The sequence below is a fragment of the Pogona vitticeps genome, chromosome 1 (assembly GCF_051106095.1).
Source record: "Pogona vitticeps strain Pit_001003342236 chromosome 1, PviZW2.1, whole genome shotgun sequence".
NCBI lineage: Eukaryota > Metazoa > Chordata > Lepidosauria > Squamata > Agamidae > Pogona > Pogona vitticeps.
Window position 1 is genome coordinate 27,648,180 of NC_135783.1, and position 19,378 is coordinate 27,667,557.

At 41.2% G+C, this 19,378-nt stretch overlaps 1 protein-coding gene across 10 annotated transcripts in view; it reads left to right on the plus strand.

Moving 5' to 3' along the window:
- Positions 1 to 19,378, plus strand: part of SYT14 (synaptotagmin 14) — a 135,730-nt gene that overhangs the window by 30,677 nt on the left and 85,675 nt on the right. For 4 of the 10 annotated variants that reach the window (XM_020794607.3, XM_078382926.1, XM_020794605.3 and 1 more), the window contains 2 exons: positions 6,347 to 6,511; positions 9,511 to 9,729. In XM_020794607.3, the coding sequence (XP_020650266.2) occupies positions 6,347 to 6,511; positions 9,511 to 9,729 (384 nt within the window). Of the gene's footprint in view, positions 1 to 6,346; positions 6,512 to 6,986; positions 8,093 to 9,510; positions 9,730 to 19,378 lie in introns of those variants that run through there. The other 6 variants (XM_078382927.1, XM_078382925.1, XM_072989814.2 and 3 more) reach the window with 5 other exon arrangements.

The following is a 19,378-nucleotide window of genomic DNA, read 5'->3' on the forward strand; positions in this document are numbered from 1 at the left end:
TCTGCAGTGTCTCTCATGTTCTTTGATTCTGGTGTGAATGCAGCGTTTTGTGGTTCCAATATATACCTGTCCACAACTGCAAAGTATCCGGTATACTCCTGCAGTGGTGAGGGGGTCCCTTTTGTCCTTTGCTGACCGTAACATTTGTTGTATTTTTGTGGTGGGTTTGAATACTGTTTGTGTTGCTTGGTAGTGTCCGACTCTTCGTGACCCCATGGACCAAAGTGCACCAGGCCCTCCTGTCTTCCACTGCCTCCCGGGGTTGGGTTAAATTCATGTTGGTTGCTTCGATGACACTGTCCAACCATCTCATCCTCTGTCATCCCCTTCTCCTGCCTTCACACTTTCCCAACATCAGCGTCTTTTCCAGGGAGTCTTCTCTTCTCATGAGATGGCCAAAGTATATGAGCCTCAGCTTCAGGATCTGTCCTTCCAGTGAGCACTCAGGCTTGATTCCCTTTAGAATGGATAGGTTTGTTCTCCTTGCAGTCCAGGGGACTCTCAAGAGCCTCCTCCAACACCACAATTCAAAAGCATCAATTCTTCGGAAGTCAGCCTTCTTAATGGTCCAGCTCTCACTTCCATACATCCCTACTGGAAAAACCATAGCTTTGACTATTTAGACTTTTTTTGGCAAGGTGATGTCTCTGCTTTTTAAGATGCTATTGAGGTTTGTCATCGCTTTCCTCCCAAGAAGCAGGCGTCTTTTAATTTCTTTGCGCTCTCCTCTTTCACCCTCATTAAGAGGTTCTTTAATTCCTCCTCACTTTCGGCCATGCGAGTGGTATCATCTGCATATCTGAGGTTGTTGATATTTCTTCTGGCTGTCTTAATTCCAGCTTGGGTTTCATCCAGCCTAGCCTTTTGCAAGATGTATTCTGCAAATAAGTTAAATAAGCAGGGAGACAATATACGTACAGCCTTGTTAAACGCTAGGGGTGGAGTATGAGATAATAGTAAGGTAGATACTAGTTCTCTTTTAACTTTTATTTTAAAAGTTACTGCTTCACTAAGCTTAGAGAACAAATTACAAGTTGTGTATTCAGCTAACATTATAACTGTACTTATCCAGTGGGCTAACAGAGAGATATATGGATAAAGACAGAGTATTGTTCTCTAAAGACTTCTTAAAAGGCGATTTCCTTACTCAGTTACCCTAGTGCACCTATATATATATTTTAATAATTTTGATTCTTTGGAGATAAATGCAGTGGTTTAATAAAGTAGACTTAATTCTTCTACTTATTGAATATGCCTCTTTAGTTTAGCTTTATAATCATATAACATTTTCTATTGAGTTGATTTAGAAATGCGAATATGTTCATTAGGGTTATCATGGGTTTCAGATCAGGTGTGTACTAGTCCAGTTTGTATACAAGGTAGATACAATTACAGTGACAACATTAATAATTAAACTGTCATTGACATGTAGTGCGAGAAATATATGGTTGCATACACAATTGAGCAGTAGTACAGTCAGCAGTTTATGTAAGTAAGGAAAAAGCTTCTGAATGCTTTTGTGTTAGTTAAAGGCAATTTTTAAAAACTTAATAGCATCATTATTAATTTTGCTATCTGTAAGGACAGTGTTCCAGTATAGTTGAAATTGGTGTTGGAAGGAAATTTTAAAAAATGTGTTAGTGATATATTAATTTTCTGACTTGGTGAGCAACTCTTTTAAAAAGTCATGTTTTATTTTAATTTTGAAAAATACAGTTTTAACATAGTGAAATGTAGTATGTTTCTAAATACTGTTTTTATTAGTATAGATTGTATTGTAAATTGATTGGTAATGCTACTGTGCTTGGTGTTAGATTTTTCATAGACAGTGAGTGCATTTATGGTACTCATTTTCAAGCTATTTCTTCTACTCTGCTCACTGTATTCAACCAGAAAATATGCCCTGGATTTCTTAAGATTATGAACAATATAAATTGTTTAACAGTATTAACTGAGTATGTGGAGTTGTCCAATTTCAAGAATATTCCCTTCTCACTGTAAACAGATAACCATTATGAAATGTGTCCTAAATCGGTTGTAGTATTTTTCAGGAAACAATAATATCATGGGGTATTAACTTTAGATGCATTATGAATGGAATGCATGGTCTGCATAACTGTGAAAAATATTGCATTTTATTTGAACAGTGGTTACTATTACTGTCTGATCATGTATGTTGCTTGGTATTTCATTTATAAAAAGTGAAATGCTTAATGTTATACAGAGGAGCATATGTATCATAATATACTCTATTGCATGTGGCCTCACACAGAAAGAGAATATTTTACATTTTCTTTCTTCATTTTTCTTTTTCATTTAATTTCATTTTTAAGCTAAACTATTAACATACATTCAGGACAGATGTTATATTTAAGATTTTTAAAAGGCTAAAGATGGACACAGATGCAAACTGATGCAAGACAGATAATTTCTAAAGATGTGCAGTTGGCGTTAAAATTAGATTAATTATTAACAAATTTGAAGCTAAAGTTTCATTCTTTAGTAAGGTATTAATTGCCTCAAAGAATGTCCATAAATACAGTGCTTCTGCAAAGGACTGTACAGATAGTGTAGCCTTTTAAAAAATACCAAATAGTAATAGTGTTCTCCTATTACAGTTGTGCCCCGCTAAGCTGTAATTTAACGACGAATCCACTTAACATTGACGTTTTTGCGATTGCAAAAGCGATCACAAAATGATGGTTTAAATGGGAGAATTTTGCTTCAGGTTAATTGGTTCCATTTTGGGAACCGATTTTTCGCTTTGCGACGATCAGCAAACAGCTGATCGTCGGGTTTCAAAATGGCCAGCGGCTTTCAGAATGCCCCCCCCCCCCGCTGTTTTCTAGGATGGATTCCTCGCTATACAGGCACCGAAAATGGCCGCCATATGGAGAATCTTCGCTGGACAAGCAGGTATTCAGCCCATTGGAACACATTGAATGGTTTTCAGTGCGTTTCAATGGTGTTTTTTTTTGTTTCGTTTGACATTTTTGCTCTACAGCGATTTCGCTGGAATGAATTAACGTCGTCAAGCGAGGCACCACTGTAGCTTAATGTTAAATTTAGTATTTTATGTAATACTAATGATGTTTATACATTCATAGTGTGAGACACGGTGCGAGGGGGTAGAAGCCCTCCCCGGAGAGTCATCCTCCCTTAGGATAGAACAAGAAGTGCAAACAGACCCACTTGCATCACCCGTCGCGACAGTACAACGGGAAGTGGACACCTGGGAACTAGAACAGGGGTTTGCTAAAATAACTACAGCATAGCCACTCAGACTGAGAGGGGAATGGTGGGGAAAAAAGAAAGGGGCAGAACCACCGTGGAGGCAGGAACAGGGGCTATAAAAGGAGCAAGGGACAATATACACGGGGTTTGGGAATTAATATAGGTGGAAGATCCCTGGACCGGAAAGTGTGAAAAGGTCCGGGTTCCCAGGGAGGAGGCAGACTGCAGGAGAAGGAGAGTACTGCCTCCACAACCCTCATATTGGGGGGAATCAGAGGCGCGTGAGTGGCACCGGAGATTGAGAGAGGAGAAGGAAGCTGTGGAGAGGGAGGAGAGCATGGAGGCTGGAGGAAGCCCATCGGAGAGGGTTCTTGTCGGACCGTGGGCTCCTGTACAAAGAGAGGAGGATCCCTTCGATCCCGAGAAGAGAGACAAGGAGAATGTACCGCTGATAGACCCAGGAATGGACTCTTTGGACTTGGATGACAATAATCCCTTTACCAAGGGTCCCTGGAATGACTCTGAGTTTAATCCATTTAACAAGGATGTTTGGATGCCCTCGTTGGACCCATTGGTCACGAGAGACAATGTTGGAGTAGAGTTAGAATCAAAGGACCTGTTGTTCAATGTTTCAATAAAACCCAGTTTTGATTTTGTAATTCATGAGCCTCTGGTGTCTATGTCAAAACCAGAAGAGACCCCATTTGAACCCTCACACATAGTTATAGGACGTAGTAGAGTGTGTTATGCCATATATACTCCTCTGTATGAAATTACGGATACTTTTAACTACTGACAGGTGTTTCTGTCACTACAAAACAACAAGGCTGTGCAATTAAAGAATGTATTATTAACCAGTCTTTAAGGACTAAGTATGTCTTAATGTTCTTTAAGTACAAATTAATTAGAATATTCTGTAATGCCTTTCAATAAAATCTGCTTCTTAATTTCTGCCTCATGTTCTTCCTAAAGAGGCTTGTTTGTAACCGCTTATAGCATGTCGGGTTGTTGTTACAGTCCTAATGATGATGATAATGATGACATGTTGTCAAGTATACTCAGAAGTGGTTTAGTAGCCTTTCCTTTTGGTGTTGCTGTGGGATCATGCAGCTCAAGGCCACACATGCTAGTTTTTTCCCTGTGAGGTTCAGTGGGGAACTGAACCCCTAATCCTTAGATGCTCCAGCACACTGAAATATGCAGCCACCTTCAGTCCCATTCAGGTAATGGTATTATAGAGGAATCATCAAATTAAAAATACAGTGGTGCCCCGCATAGCGAGGTTAATCCGTTCCGGATTAATCCGTTCCGGATTAACCTTCGCTATGGGGAAACATCGCTAAACGGAACAGAAAAGCCCATTGGGCCAAATGGGCCCAAAACTCACCATTCTGCGATGTTCCCCCATCCTGTGCGCAGCCATTTTGGGTGTTCCGGCGGCCATTTTGGGTGTTCCGGTGGCCATTTTGGAACCGCCGAACAGCTGTTCCCCCATTGCAATGCGAAGATTGGTAAGCGAAATGCTTGCCGATCGTCGCAAAGCGATTTTTGCCCTATTAAAACATCGGTATGCAATCACATTAGTGATCGCAAAATCCGCATCGCTATGCGGATTCATCATTAAACGGTGCGCTCGTTATGCGAGGCACCACTGTATTCAGTCAGTCCTGCTAGCAAAGTAATTTTTGAACTTGGAGAATTATCTGCAGTGATATTACAGACAGTGGAGGAAATGAAGCATTACATATTTAAAATCACCCTAGTTTGACCTTTGAATAATATAAACTGCAGGATAGGATGATAAAAGTTACTGAAAATTGGCACTGGGATGTGCCTCTTTAAAGTTCATTTTAGGTACTTAGTAGACATGGGATATTCATATTTGTTTTCCCTACCTCCCTGTACAGCCAACCACTCGGATGATGAGTCTTCCCACTTAACTGCTCAGTGGTCAGCATTGCAGGGAGGCAGAGAAATTTGTTTCTCCCCTGGGAAATGAATATGAATATCCCATATCTGGTGCTTATGCTGTTCAGCACTGATCTTGGTCATGATGAGCTGTGACTAGCTGGGGCAGAACTTTTGCCCCTTCTAGAAGAATTATAAATTAAACCAGTTTTACTTTCAGTAACAATGCTCGTAGGAAACATGTTATTCTACTTTGTGGTCTTCGTAAATCACACATATGGGTTTCTTGTCCCTGTGCAGAAGCTCCTTGGAATTTTCTAGAGCTTAAAGAAAAGATTGTTAGACTTGTCCCAACCGCAATGTGTGCATGTGTATCTGGCCTCTTTCCTTAAGTTTGTTTTAGCTGTTGAAGAAACTTCTTGGAATGCTGGCTGGAGCTTACGTTTGTCAAAACTTACCATTTTACTCTATCTTCATTGTCATTCATCTTCTCCATCTTCGTGTTCTATGAGTTTGAAAAAAGTATCATTTACAGGTTGCCTCCCCTTCCTCCTAAGATTCTTTCAGGACAATCTTTATAGTTCACTTTTGGTGCTTATGCTCTTCAGCACTTATCTTGCTCATGATGAGTAGCATCTAGCTGTGACCAGTTAAGGTAGAACTTTTGTGCTTTCAGGAAGAATCGTAAATTAAAGTAGTTTTCCTCTTGGCAACAATGCTAGTAGAAAACATTTTACAGTGATACCTCACAAAACGAATGCCTCGGGCAACAAAAAACTCGCAAGACGAAAGCGTCTTGTGAGTTTTTTGTGCCCCGCAAGATGAAGATATTTTCGGCTTGCGAGGTACGTTTCCCATAGCAATGAATTCAAATTTAATTAATATGTTCCTATGGGAATTTTTTTTTTAAAAAAGTTACTTACCAGGTAGGGAGCTGGGGAAGCACCATTGGAGGACTGGTGGAGGACTGTACTCTAGCTGTAACTTACTTTAGCATATGCCCATTTGAATCGATGGAACTTACTGAGGAGTTGACTCACCAAATCACCAGTGAATGAATGAGCCTATGCCAGCACAACCTATTACTCAAAGCAACAGGATTTCAGCCATTGTGAATTTTGGATTGCTTGTGACTGATAGTTTGATTTTTATAAAATGTACTGTACTGACTTTCTAGTCTACTCATTGTTTATGTTTCTTCTAGTATCTCCTGAGGCAGTTGGATTTCTGTCAGCAGTTGGAGTATTTATTATCCTGTTATTGATTCTTTTTCTGTATATTAACAAGAAGATGTGTTTTGAAAATGTTGGAGGCTTCTCAGACTTCAGTATACGATACACTGCCAGAAAAAATTCACAGGACAAACTTTGTAAGTATTAAGTGTTATGGTGTGTTCTCAAAGACATCAGTGGCCTACTGTCATACTATGTAAAGGAATACAAGCATGCCTTGAATAAGTAAATATTGTTTAAAGTTCAAAATACTGTTTTGAACCAACATGTACTGCTTAATCAGAATTATATAATTATGTGGACTTAATTTTGGTGCTGCGATTTTAAATATTAGAAAGAAACAGATGTTTTCTCTTTCTCAGTTAAAAATAATAAATTACATGGCAGCCATCATAAATACTGTATATGGATTAGAGTAAGAGAACAATCACATTTTCCCATTACAAACAAAATCCAACTGAATCTCAGAAATGGTTGGATGGATCTCTTTTATTTCTTCATGTCATTGACAACATAACTGTAGAATAGGAACATATTTTTTATAGTATATTATTTGAATATATTCAAACTTTTTCTTTGCAGGTATAGAATTAAAACCATCACTTTCCATATAATACTTTAAACATCTATTTATGTTATAAATATTTTGGCCTTACATTGAAAATATTTAGTACTATTTATCACCTTTATGATAAAAGATTTCAGAAAAAGAACTAAACTGCACTGTCCTTAAATTTGCAAGATAGAACTTTGAACAGGCACAAAACATTATCTCTTCTTTTAAAATACTGCTTTACTAATTAACATTGGAAACATGGCATTTTTCAAAACTTTTCAGCAAAATTTTAAACAAAATCTGAACCTTCCTTCTGTGTCTTCTCTGGTTGACACATTAAATAATGCCGTTGATGATATAACTAGTGCTGTTGGTGATGTCAGCTATACAGTAGCTGATTCAGTTACAGAACAGGTAACAAGCATGATCAATAGCTTTCGAAAAGATGATACTTCTATGGCACAAGATGATAAATATACAATAGGTACAGAAGAAATTAGCACTCAGTTAAGTCATGAGAAAGAAAAACGTATGAGCAAAACAGAGATTAATGCAGAACTAAAACACAGACAAATTGATTCTTTAAAACAAAGTACAAATGGTGGCAGAGAATTCCATCATAACAAAGCCAAACTGCAACATAATCTAAACGCTGTTGAACCTAATGCGCTTCTTAGTGATGGAAAGGTCTTCAAGGAATTGAATAATTCAATAAAACACACAAAAAATGATGACTTGGAAAATACTACCTTTTTAGAAAAGACTAGTACACGTAGACAAGAAGAATCCCTTTGTAAGGACCAAAGTAAAGAGTCACATGCAGTGCTCAAGCTATCTAAGGAGCAGTTCCACAAAAATGTCAAAGAAATATCAGCAGGAACTGACTTCAGGAACTCTAATGAAGGGCATGGTGTTGTATCCAGGAATTTGGAAACAAGTGAAGAACAAACACCAAAATTGTCAGAGTCAAAGTCTAAAAAAGTACATGGTGCTCCTGGAATAAAAGAAAGATGCAAAACACTTTCCAATGGCCACAGACAATCTGTGACAAAGCAGAAGGAAAATGTTCCAACTACTGTTTCAAAAAGAAGTACAAGGGAAGAGACTAAAGAATCAGACCATTTTTCAAAAGAAGTGGGTAGTGAGAAGACACCAGAAAAAGGTGAGGTGTCATACGTAGTAGTCTACCCATTTGGCCTTTCCTGGATCTTATACTACATACTTCTTTTTCCAATTGTTTTATGGAGTTCATTTGTAATGATCTATAAAACAATCTTTTGAGTAAAATTCTTTTTTATACTTATACTGTCTTCTCATGTTTGTACCCATGGTTGTACATCTAGAAAGAAGATCTTTTGTTCTCTTTCCCACCTTGCAGCTCCTGCTGATTTGAAAATACTGCCCAGTAAATTATAGGCCACTTGTATAACCACTATGTCATACAATAATGCAAATTCTGCAAATGCATCCTTTACTAAAACTGATTTCAGGGAATTCCTCTATAGCATTGCAGGCCAAACTGTTCAAGAAGGCTCCTTGACCTAGGATCCAAGGGAAAAGGAGAAGAAAAACCAGTTGCACAGATATCTTTTTCTTACATAACCATGTGGTACAACACTCTAAAATGTGCTTTAAATAATTTTATTTGTATCCCTTGGAACCAATTAAACATGTTCGGTTGTGACTGATGCTACTTATTTTAAATCTATTTTCTGTTATTTTCTTTCTGTTATCCTTAGTTTTGCTGGGTCCTTGTGTCAGTTACATTGAATATGAATGTTTTTGTACATGACTTTTGAAATTGAAATATTTGGGTTTTTTCACTATATTAATGGATCAGCATAAAAACGTGCAAAGGTAGATAGATGTATAAGAAATAATGTCAGGAAATCAAACAGATTTCAAGCTATGTGTACTACTTTGTCATGGTCAATAAAACATAGAAATCATAGTCAATGTGTTGTATCACAAATTAAAATAATTTTCTAAAAGTCAAAGGAATAATGTAATTTTTTAACCAGTTATAGCACAGTGAAGAAAAGTGAAGATAACCTCTAGTTTATGAAGCTGTAAATAAATTTAACTTATTGTTTTGAAGACATCATTCCTCAAGTTGAGTAATATGAGTAATTGAATTAATCCTTTTATCAAGTTTTTAGAGTTTATAATTTGTTAGTTTTCTTGCTAGGAACAGACAGAAACAGTTTGTAAGGGTCTAAGGAGATTTAATGAAGAAAAGCAAAATCACATGCACAGAGAAAAAACTTTCCTGATCCCTGTGGGCCATGATAAAAAACATATGTTTTGGAAAATACCTCTGTTTTTTAAAAAACCTAATTATTTTCTCAGTAAATGCTTTGCACCCAGTATTGTAAGAGTAGAAATGCAAGGTATATATATTCATGCTGTGCTTGTTTTGAAATTCAAGTTATTGCATAACTTTGTTAAAAGGTAAATCATATTTTTTGAAAATGTAGTAATGTCTAAGGGTTAACCAATGAAATATTAGCATGTGCCTTCATTCTGCTTGTTATAAGTTTCCATTTTTTATCAGTGTTTTCTTTCCTCTCCCATTAATAGATAACTCATATATAAATAAGGATCAGCATGGTTCATCATCTGAAAGTGAAGATGAAGCACTGGGTAAATACCATGAAGCCTTGTCCAGAACGCAAAGTTCAAGACCACCAGCAGGTGATAACAGACAACAGAAAAACTATATTTGGGAAACCAGACAAAAATATAGCCCTCTTTCTGCAGAATATGATGGGTACAGTAGTGAAGCATCAATAGATGAAGGTACGACATGATTTACAACAGTTGCCAATTAATTTTCTTTCCTATTTATAAAAAAGCATTGGCAAAACAGAAGTTCCAATAAAAGAAGTAAAATCTGAAATGGTGAGTTTGGTTTTAAAACATTAGGGATTTCTGAGGTGAAGAGTGGATTTCTTAAAAATTGCAATCTTATGCACATTAGTTCAGAAGTACTGTACATTCAGTGAGTTTGGTGGATCTTATTTCCAGGTGTAGGACTATAGTCTCTTTCATGTTCTGAGTCAGTCCATATAGTCAACAAACATAAACTTCAGTTTAGAAAAAAATTGCTAAGGAGATTCATTTCTGAGGGAACAATCAGAATACCATTAGAAAATACATCACTAAATATAACAATTTGCAGCTTGATGAAAAATATTTTTCCTTCACCCACAGTTATCAGAAATGGCTGAAAAGTAAAATTCACTGTAACATGTCTGCTTTTCAAGAATCAAATGAGTCCCTTTGTTTAAAAATTACATTTTCAAACATTCAGCCATTTATTAGGGTTGTTTGTCTGTTGTCAGCATAGCAGTAATAAAAAATAAGTGTCTTATTTATTTATTCATTTAATTTTTTTCTGATGAAGGGATTGAAGATTGCCAACAAATTAGTTCTGTTCAGGCTTTCTTTATTTATTCATATCAGAGCATTGCACAGTTTAAAATTATGGATGTATGTGAAAGATAGGTAAATTTAAAAACAAATTTAAATTTTAGGATAATCAGACTATTTTTGACCAGAAGCAGGCTACCTCAGCCATTTGGTGCATCTTCCTTTGTACACACTGCAGGGGGAATTACATGTACATGAGTACAGCATTGACTGCATTTTTCCATAATCCCAGAAAATATGTCCTGTATCCAAATAGCCCCATTTTACTTGAACTTTCTTTGATATTCCTACTTCACTTTGAAATCTATGAAGTGACTTCCAGATGGTCCAGACAGAGACTTGTCCTGGTGGGAGACACTCTTCAAAATTCACCCATATGGCAAGATGTGTTGTTTTTGTTTTCCATATTTACTCTAGGCTCTTCAGGTTTAATATTTAGAACTTGAGATGTGTGCAGAAAACATTTATTGGGTTTTAGCCATTGTCTAATAAATGAATGAGTTTGGTGAAGTGAATCGGTTTGGTGCTGTATTACATTATTTCATTCGTTATTTGCTAGCACCTTTTGACACACTTCTGGAGGAGCAATGCCAGCCAAATAATGGTGATGGTAGGTTTCAGGCAGCCAGTAATAACTCTGCATGAGTCATTAAGAGCATGTTTGGCATATACTGATTTTTCCCATATATAACTGGTTTGTTCTGCTGTGAAGATTTGCATTGCTATTGTTTGTGGGTGTGTACCAAAGTCTGACCTAGACAGTTCCCTAAATAGGTTATTTCTGATGGCAATTTTCTGCTTGGAGTTTAGACAATGTTTTCTGTAGTTCCGGGTTTGATCCAGGGTGATGAAAAAAATACTTGGAGATAGGGCAGTGTTCCAAAATTTTGCCCAGCTAACTCAGAGCTTCCTCTGTTCTTTAAGTAGAAGGCATAGACCTGTGTTTTTAAAGGGTTTGGTTTCAGCTGGTTGTTTTTATAATGTAAGGAAAGATCTTATAATGCAGAAATTAGCTAATGCTTGATGTCCTCAAAGGTTTCCTCCTGGATTGTCAAGGTACATTTTTCAGCATACAGTGGTATCTCGCTAGAAGATGACCCCACTGGATGACGAATCAGCATTGCGATGACTTTTTGCGATCGCTTTAGCGATCAAAACAGTCATTCCTATGGGCAATTTCCGCTTGATGACGATTTGGTCCGTGTTTCGTGAACCGTTTGTTCGCAAGACAACGATTTTTTCCAACGATCGTCGGCTTTGCAAAATGGCTGCCCTGTGTTTTCCGGACCCATGCTTTGCAGGGCAACCATTTTAACACCTGATCGGAGCAAAATGGCTTCTCTATGGGCGATCTTCACTGGACGAGGTATTTTCCCCATTGGAATGCATTAAATGGGTTTCAGTGCATTCCAATGGGGAACTGTTTTCGCATGATGACGATTTCACTTAACAGCGATTTCAGTGGAACGAATTATCGTTGTCATGCGAGGCACCACTGTAGCTGAAAACTCTTGAAGTATGGGAATGTTGGTTGATCATTTGTGTAAATGTTAAAACTTAAAGGTGCCAGGAAGCTACCTTCTGGGTAGGGCTGCCAGACGTCCAGCAAAACGAGGACATGTCCTCGTTTTGAAGCTAAAGCCTTCTGTCCAGCAGGCAAAGCTAAAAAGCTTTAAAATGTCTGGCTTTTCTATCTTCACCCCCATCCCCTGCAGCCAAACCTCAAGATATAAACCACCTCTCCCTCCTTCCTTGGTTGTAAGGCACTTGTAACTCCTCCCTTCTTTTATTTATTTATTTATTTATTTATTTTATACCCCGCCTATCTGGCCCACCGGACCACTCTAGGCGGCTTCCAAATATAAAATCAAATAATAAAACGTAGACAAATACATAATAATCAAACAAGAACAGCAGTAAAGATAAAAAGGAAATGTAAGAAAAAAATCAAGAGTTGGCTGGAGGGAAGGCCTGAATAAACAGCCATGTTTTTAATTGGGTTTTAAAGGTGCCCAGCGTGGGGGCCGTGCGAATCGCCGGAGGGAGATTGTTCCAGAGGCGAGGAGCCACCGCCGACAAGGCCCGGTTTCGTGTCTTCTCCTTCCGGGCCTCTCTCGGCGTCAGGCTCCTCAGCCTCACCTCCTGACTCGCGCGGGTGATCCGGGTAGACCTTGGTGGGAGGAGGCGTTCCGCCAAATATTGAGGTCCTAAACCGTTTAGGGCCTTATAAGTAAGCATTAAAACTTTGAAGTTGACACGGAAACAGATGGGCAGCCAATGCAATGCGGCCAGAGTTGGAGAGATGTGTTGATATTTTCTCACTCCTGTAAGGAGCCTGGCCGCCGCATTCTGCACCACCTGAAGTTTCCGTGTCAGCTTCAAAGGCAGCCCCACGTGGAGCGCGTTACAGTAATCTAATCTTGAGATTACGAGCGCATGCACCAAGGTAGTGAGCGCCCCCATGTCGAGATAGGGTCGCAGCCGGGCAATCCGCCAAAGATGGAAAAATGCAGTGCGGGCTACCGACGCCACCTGAGTTTCCATGGTGAGCGTCGGGTCCAAATATATGCCGAGGCTGCGGACCCCACTCTTCGCGGCCAAGGTGGTCCCCCCAAATGTGAGAGAGCCACCCAAGCCACCTACCACGGGGGCACCCACCCTCAGAACTTCTGTCTTATCCAGATTCAGCCTCAGTCCGTTCTCCTGCATCCATTGCAGTACGGCCCCCAGGCAACGCTGAAGGGAAAGGACAGCATCACCTGCAGTTGGTGAAAAGGAGATGTAGAGCTGGGTGTCATCGGCATATTGATGACACGAAGCCCCACATCCCCTAATGACCCCACCCAGCGGCCTCATATAGATGTTAAACAGCATTGGGGAGATAATCGACCCCTGTGGAACCCCACAATTGAGACTCCACGGGGCCGAGACGCTCTCCCCAAGCTGAACTCCCTGGGGACGGTCCCCCAAGAAGGAACGGAGCCAGGCAAGTGCCGAGCCACCAATTCCCAACTCAGAGAGCCTCCCCAGGAGGATACCGTGGTCGACGGTATCAAAGGCCGCCGAGATGTCGAGGAGGACCAGCAGGGAGATTTTGCCCCTGTCGGCCTCCCTCAACAGGTCATCGTACAGGGCGACCAATGCCGTCTCAGTACCATGGCGCGGCCTGAAGCCCGACTGAAATGGATCCAGGGCATCCGTTTCGTCCAGGTGAGCCTGGAGCTGATCGGCCACCACCCTCTCAACCACTTTGCTCATGAAAGAAACATTGGCGACGGGCCTATAATTGCCAATTTCGTCCGCCGCCAAACTAGGTTTCTTTCTTATGGGCCTAATGAGTGTCTCCTTGAGGGCGGATGGAAATCTACCCTCAAGGAAAGACTCATTTATTATTACTATGGCCCATTCTGTTGTTATCGGCCTGGCTGCTTTGATTAACCAGGCAGGGCAAGGGTCCAAGGAGGAGGTGGTGGCTCGGCAGCGGTCAAGCACCCTGGAGACGGAATCAGGCGTTATAGGCTGAAAAGAATCGAAAGTCACTGGGTAAGACGGAGCGCTGGACATCTCTGCTCGACTCACTGTTTTTAAAAACGGAGAGAGCTCCCGGCGGATGGCCTCCACTTTAGATTTTAAAAAGGCTGCAAACTGGTCAGGGGAAAAACTGGGGGGAGGCCTATCACCTGAACCAGTTCCAGATAGGTCGCGCACTATACGGAATAACTCCGCCTGCTGGTTGGATGCTTCGCTTATCCGGTTAGCGAAGAATGATCTACATGCAGCCTTTACCTTAGTCAGGTAAAGGTTAGTTGCGACCCTGACAGCTGTCCAATTGTAATCCGTCGGGTTCTTCCTCCACCTACGCTAGAGATCGGAGATAAGCTAGCTTGATTGGTTACAGCTGTACAACAAAGCCCGAGGCAAGCAATGACTGCTTCCGCCGGAGGTGACTGAGAGCACGAGAGAAAACTTCAATTAAGGAGGGAAGAAAGGTGCGAGAGAGCGACTGGTGGCTTCACAGAACTTGTTTAAAAGTAAGATTGTAGAAAATGTAGGGAGGGAGGGTGTATGTGAGAGAGAGACTTACTTTTATAAACCATGGAAAAAGGTTGTGACTGCAAGGGAGAGAGGAGGGATGGGTGGAAATGGACATGAGAGGAAATGGACATAGTAAACTGAAGAGGAAATGGGCATACTGAATGAGAGGAAATGGACACATTGAACTGAAGCAACTGATTGTTGAACATTGAGGAAGGGTTTGTGTGTGGGGGGGACGGGAGACACACACACACACAGAGAGACTTGACTCTTCCACTCTTCTGCAATCTTAAATCATTTGTGCAAGACAAGAATGAACAGTTTTTTGAAAGACTCTTGCATGAACAGTGTTTATTTTTCCAAAGATGCCCAAATACAAGTTCCTTTTCAGAGTTACAGTGGTGCCTTGCTTAGCGATTGCTTCGTTTAACGATGTATTCGCTTTGCGATGGGTTTCTTTGAGGAATTTTCTGCATCGTTTAACGATGTTCTCTATGGGCGAATTTCACTTAACAATGTCCGTTTTTGCTCATTTAAAACTGTCTTAAAATGTTTTAAACCTGTTTTAAATGCTTGGAATCGGTAGTGCACCTTGTGAAACCTATGCACACTTAGTTTGGCTTTGTTCTGGTGATTTTTTGTTCTCCCCTTTTAAATCCATTAACGAAGACTCAGAACAAAGCCAAATTAAGTTTGCACATGTTTCACAAGGTGCACTACCAATTCCAAGCATTTAAAACAGGTTTCAAACATTTTAAGACACTTAAAAATGAGCGAAAACGGACATCAGAAAGCCATTGAAATGTATTGAGTCAGCTTCAATGTATTTCAATAGCTTTCCGATGGGGGAAACATTGTTTCACTTAGCGATATTTCCTTTGGGGATTTTCGCTTAAGGATGGTAATCCGTTCCCATTGGAACGGATTAACCAGTTTTCAATGCATTCCTATGGGAAATGGTGTTTCGCTTAACGATGTTTTCCCATAGCGATGGTTTTTTGGAACCAATTAACATCGTTAAGCGAGGCACCATTGTACTTAAAATTTGTGAATTATTCTTCTGTATTTCTGGACACAATGGCAACGTGGAAAGAGTGTTCTCCTTGATGCTCAATGGACAAAGGAAAGGAACAGACTCTTAGCTGACTCTGTAAAAGGAATCGTTTTCACAAAGTACAATTTGAAGAATGTTACTTGTGAACAGTTTTATGCATATGAAGATCTGTGAAAAGTTGGCTCCTTTGAGAAATGTGTCGTGTAACTAATAAAAATTAAAAGGTAATAATTGTACAATTAGCTGTTTAAATAATGTTCTTCAAAGTGAACTCTGTGAATCACACATTTGGGTCTTGTCCGCGCTTGCGTGGAATGTTCGGAATCTTGTAGAGCTTTTTATCTGAAAGACAAACAGCATAGATTGCCCCCTACACGCATGCGTGACCTCCCTTTCCCTCCAGTTCCTTTTCATCCGCCATTGCGAACGGAACGTTTTCGGTTGAGCTCCCTTTAGTGATTGGATTCTGGTATTTGGACTTCTTATTCTGCTTTCTATTGCCCCCTGATTTCGGACTGTTTGACTACTCTTTTGGCTTTCGGACTTTGGCTTGGTTTTCTGGTTTTTCCCACGATTATAGGGCTTGATTGCCTGATCACTGGCTTCCCGCCTCAGCGGGAAGTCCCATTATCGCCTCAGCAGGAGGCCTATTATCTACTTAACCCTCATTGTCATGGGATTTTGGGCTATTTAGCCCTTTGTGCTCTTTTATGTCAGTTTCGAGGCCATTTAGTCAATGCGAAGGCTGTAACAGGAAAATTCAATTTTATGACCAGCATTCTTTATGTTTATTTTGTCTTGGAGAGGAGCATAATACATCTGTTTGTACCTTTTGTAAGTAGTTTACAAAGGCGGCTTTGAAAGCGTCCCAGCAAAGGCTTAAGCTTTATCTTTTGGAAAGATCTCTCTCCTCTACACAATCTTCTGCTATGGAGTCGGCTTCTGAGCCTTCTAGTACTCCCCGTTCTGAAGCTACAGGCTCCGTTCCAGTGGCAGGGACTTCTAAGTCTTCTAAGCCTTCAAAAAAGGCAACTGTGTTTCCCGCCAAAAAGTCTACCACTTCAACGGTTGTGGCTAAGGAAACTTCTAAGCCTAAAAAGCAGCCTATCCACTCTAAGAAGACCAAGGCTAAGGATATTGCTTCTTTGCCGCCAGTTACAGCCTCACTTCCTTCTCCTATTTTGGAAGACTCGTCCAGAGATAGGGATTCCCTATCTGAAGTGGCTCCGTCTTTGCCTCCCTCTCAGTTACTGGAGGGTAACACTCAACATGGGCACTCTCCGAGCCCGATCAGAGTTGAAGAGGCTGTCTTATCCAGCCCTCGTTCTGCCCCTATTGGCCTTGCTTCTGCCGGCCGGGCGATTGAGACGTCTAAGTCTCCTTCTCATTCTCAGGAGAGAGAGGTTCCCCGCAAGCGGACCTCGAAACGGAGGCACTTATCCACCGACCGAAATGGTGGCTCCGACATGGAGGTGGATTCACGTCGTAAAAGACATAAGCATGTGAAGGCCAAGCACTCCCACTCCAAACGGGGTCGTGCCAAGCACCGACGTCGTCATGACGACACTGACTCCACGTCGTCGTCTTCGTTATCTAGTTGCTGCAGGCACAGGAGGCGACGCTATTTCTCCTCCTCTTCGACGTCGTCCTCCCCTTCCCCACCACGACGTCGGAAGCCTCGCTCCGCCCATTCTACCCAGGCTACTGAGAAAGCTAGGGACGCTTCTGTCCCGTCGACGTCGAGACCTAAGAGTACCATTACCCACCCTCAGCCTTCACTAGCAGAGGTTTCTCTTCACACTCTTCCTTTGGAAGAGGAGGAGGAGGTTTGTGAGCTCTCCTCGAACCAGGAGGAGGAAGACTTTCCTGTTCAGCGGGCACAATCTCCAATTGAGGCGGATTCCTTTGAATCTGACACAGGAAATCCTCATCCTTCATCTCCTACTGAGGATTTTTCATCATATTCTCAGATGATTGAGAGGATGGCACAAGCCCTGAACATGCAAACGAAGTTACCACCTCCTCCTACCGATGACCCAATATTTGGAGAAATTGACAGGGACTCTGCGCAACCCCTGAGCCTCGCCTATGTGGCTAAGTTATATGCCCTAATCATGGATGCTTGCTCACAGCCTTCCAACCCTGTGTCTGTTTCACGTAGGACAGAAAATATGTATAGAATTCATGGCGAGGAAGTAAACTTCCTATCTAAACATCCCGCCCCTAACTCAGTCATTGTGCATGCCAATGCATCTAAGGCTTCTGGTAGACCACATGTAACTCCTCCTAATAGAGAGGGGAGAAAATTAGATGTTTGGGAAGGAAACTCTACTCTTTTCAATCTTTCCTTCTGAAAATTTTCAACTATCAGGCTATGATGGGGGCATATCAGAAGCACTTATGGGACAAAGTGCTCCCAGCTCTACAAGTAGCTCCCCCAGATATAAGGCAAGAATGCCTCAATGCACATGCTGAGGCCATGACTTTATCAAAGCATCAGAGGCTATCGGCCAGACATGCTACTGATGTTGCAGCTAAGTCCCTTAATTCTGCAATCACTCTTCGGAGACATATCTGGCTCAGAGCCTCCGGAATTGTGGAAGATGTAAGAAAACAAATTGAAGAACAAGCCTTTGACACGAAGGGTTTGTTTAATGAAAAGACTGATGAGTCGTTAAAGTCAATACATGAAAGTAAAAAGACGGCTAAGTCTTATACTATACATCAACAACCACGGTTCCAAAAGCAGCAGTGGCAATGACAGTTCCCTCAGCCACAATATCACCAGCAGGGTTCTCAGACCTTTCACCCATTCAGGGCATCTGGCAATAGATCCTCTCAGCAGTCTTCTGTAGAACCTGCATATAAACAACAGCCATCACACAAATGTCAGACCTTCCGTCCACCTTCTAAGAAATCCAGACAGTTTCTTTGACTTTGCCCCAGACGACCATTGGATCCACCTGACTCGACTCTCCCCGTTTCTACGCAATTGGCAACTCATTACACAGGACACATGGGTCCTCAGCATCATACAATTAGGATACCGTCTAGAGTTTCTCCAACTTCCTCCTCTAGGATACATCAAAGTAACAACTCCCAACCCTGTCCTAGAAGAGGAGGTTCTGGCTCTACTTCAAAAGAATGCCGTACAAAAGGTTCCCCATCAGGAAATCCTGAGGGGGTTCTACTCCAGATATTTCACAGTTCCGAAAAAGGGCGGAGGACTTCGGCCCATTTTAGACCTGAGAAAGCTAAATACTTACCTACAGCCTCGACGGTTCCGGATGGTCACGCTGGAGTCCATTGTTCACCTGCTGAGAAAAGGAGATTGGTTTACTGTCATAGACCTCAAGGATGCATATTTTCATATTACAATTCATCAGAATCACAGAAAATATCTAAGGTTTATCATCAACAATACTCCTCTCCAGTATATGGCCTTACCCTTCGGTTTAGCGACGGCTCCACGCACTTTTACAAAGTGTATGGCTCCAGTTGCGGCCTTTCTCCGTCTGCAAGGTGTAAAAATATTTCCTTACATCAACGATTGGCTCGTGGTGTCACCATCCAAACGGAAGGCTCTCCAAGACACAGACTTCACTCTACACGCACTGCAGAGTTTAGGTCTCACCATAAACTGGGAAAAATCTACTCTAACTCCCTCTCAAGTAATGTCCTACATAGGAGCCACCCTGGACTCAAAAAAAGCAAGACTCTTTTTTACCTGCGGACCGTATACAGAAGTTACAGATGGCTATAAGAAGCTTCCTGCCTCATGCACTAGTGTCAGCGCACCAGGCTGAACATCTGTTAGGCCTCATGGCATCAACAACGGCCGCCTTACCACATGCCAGGCTGAGAATGAGGTCATTACAAGCTTGGCTCCTTCATCATTTCAACCCGCTGTGCGAACATCCAAAGAAG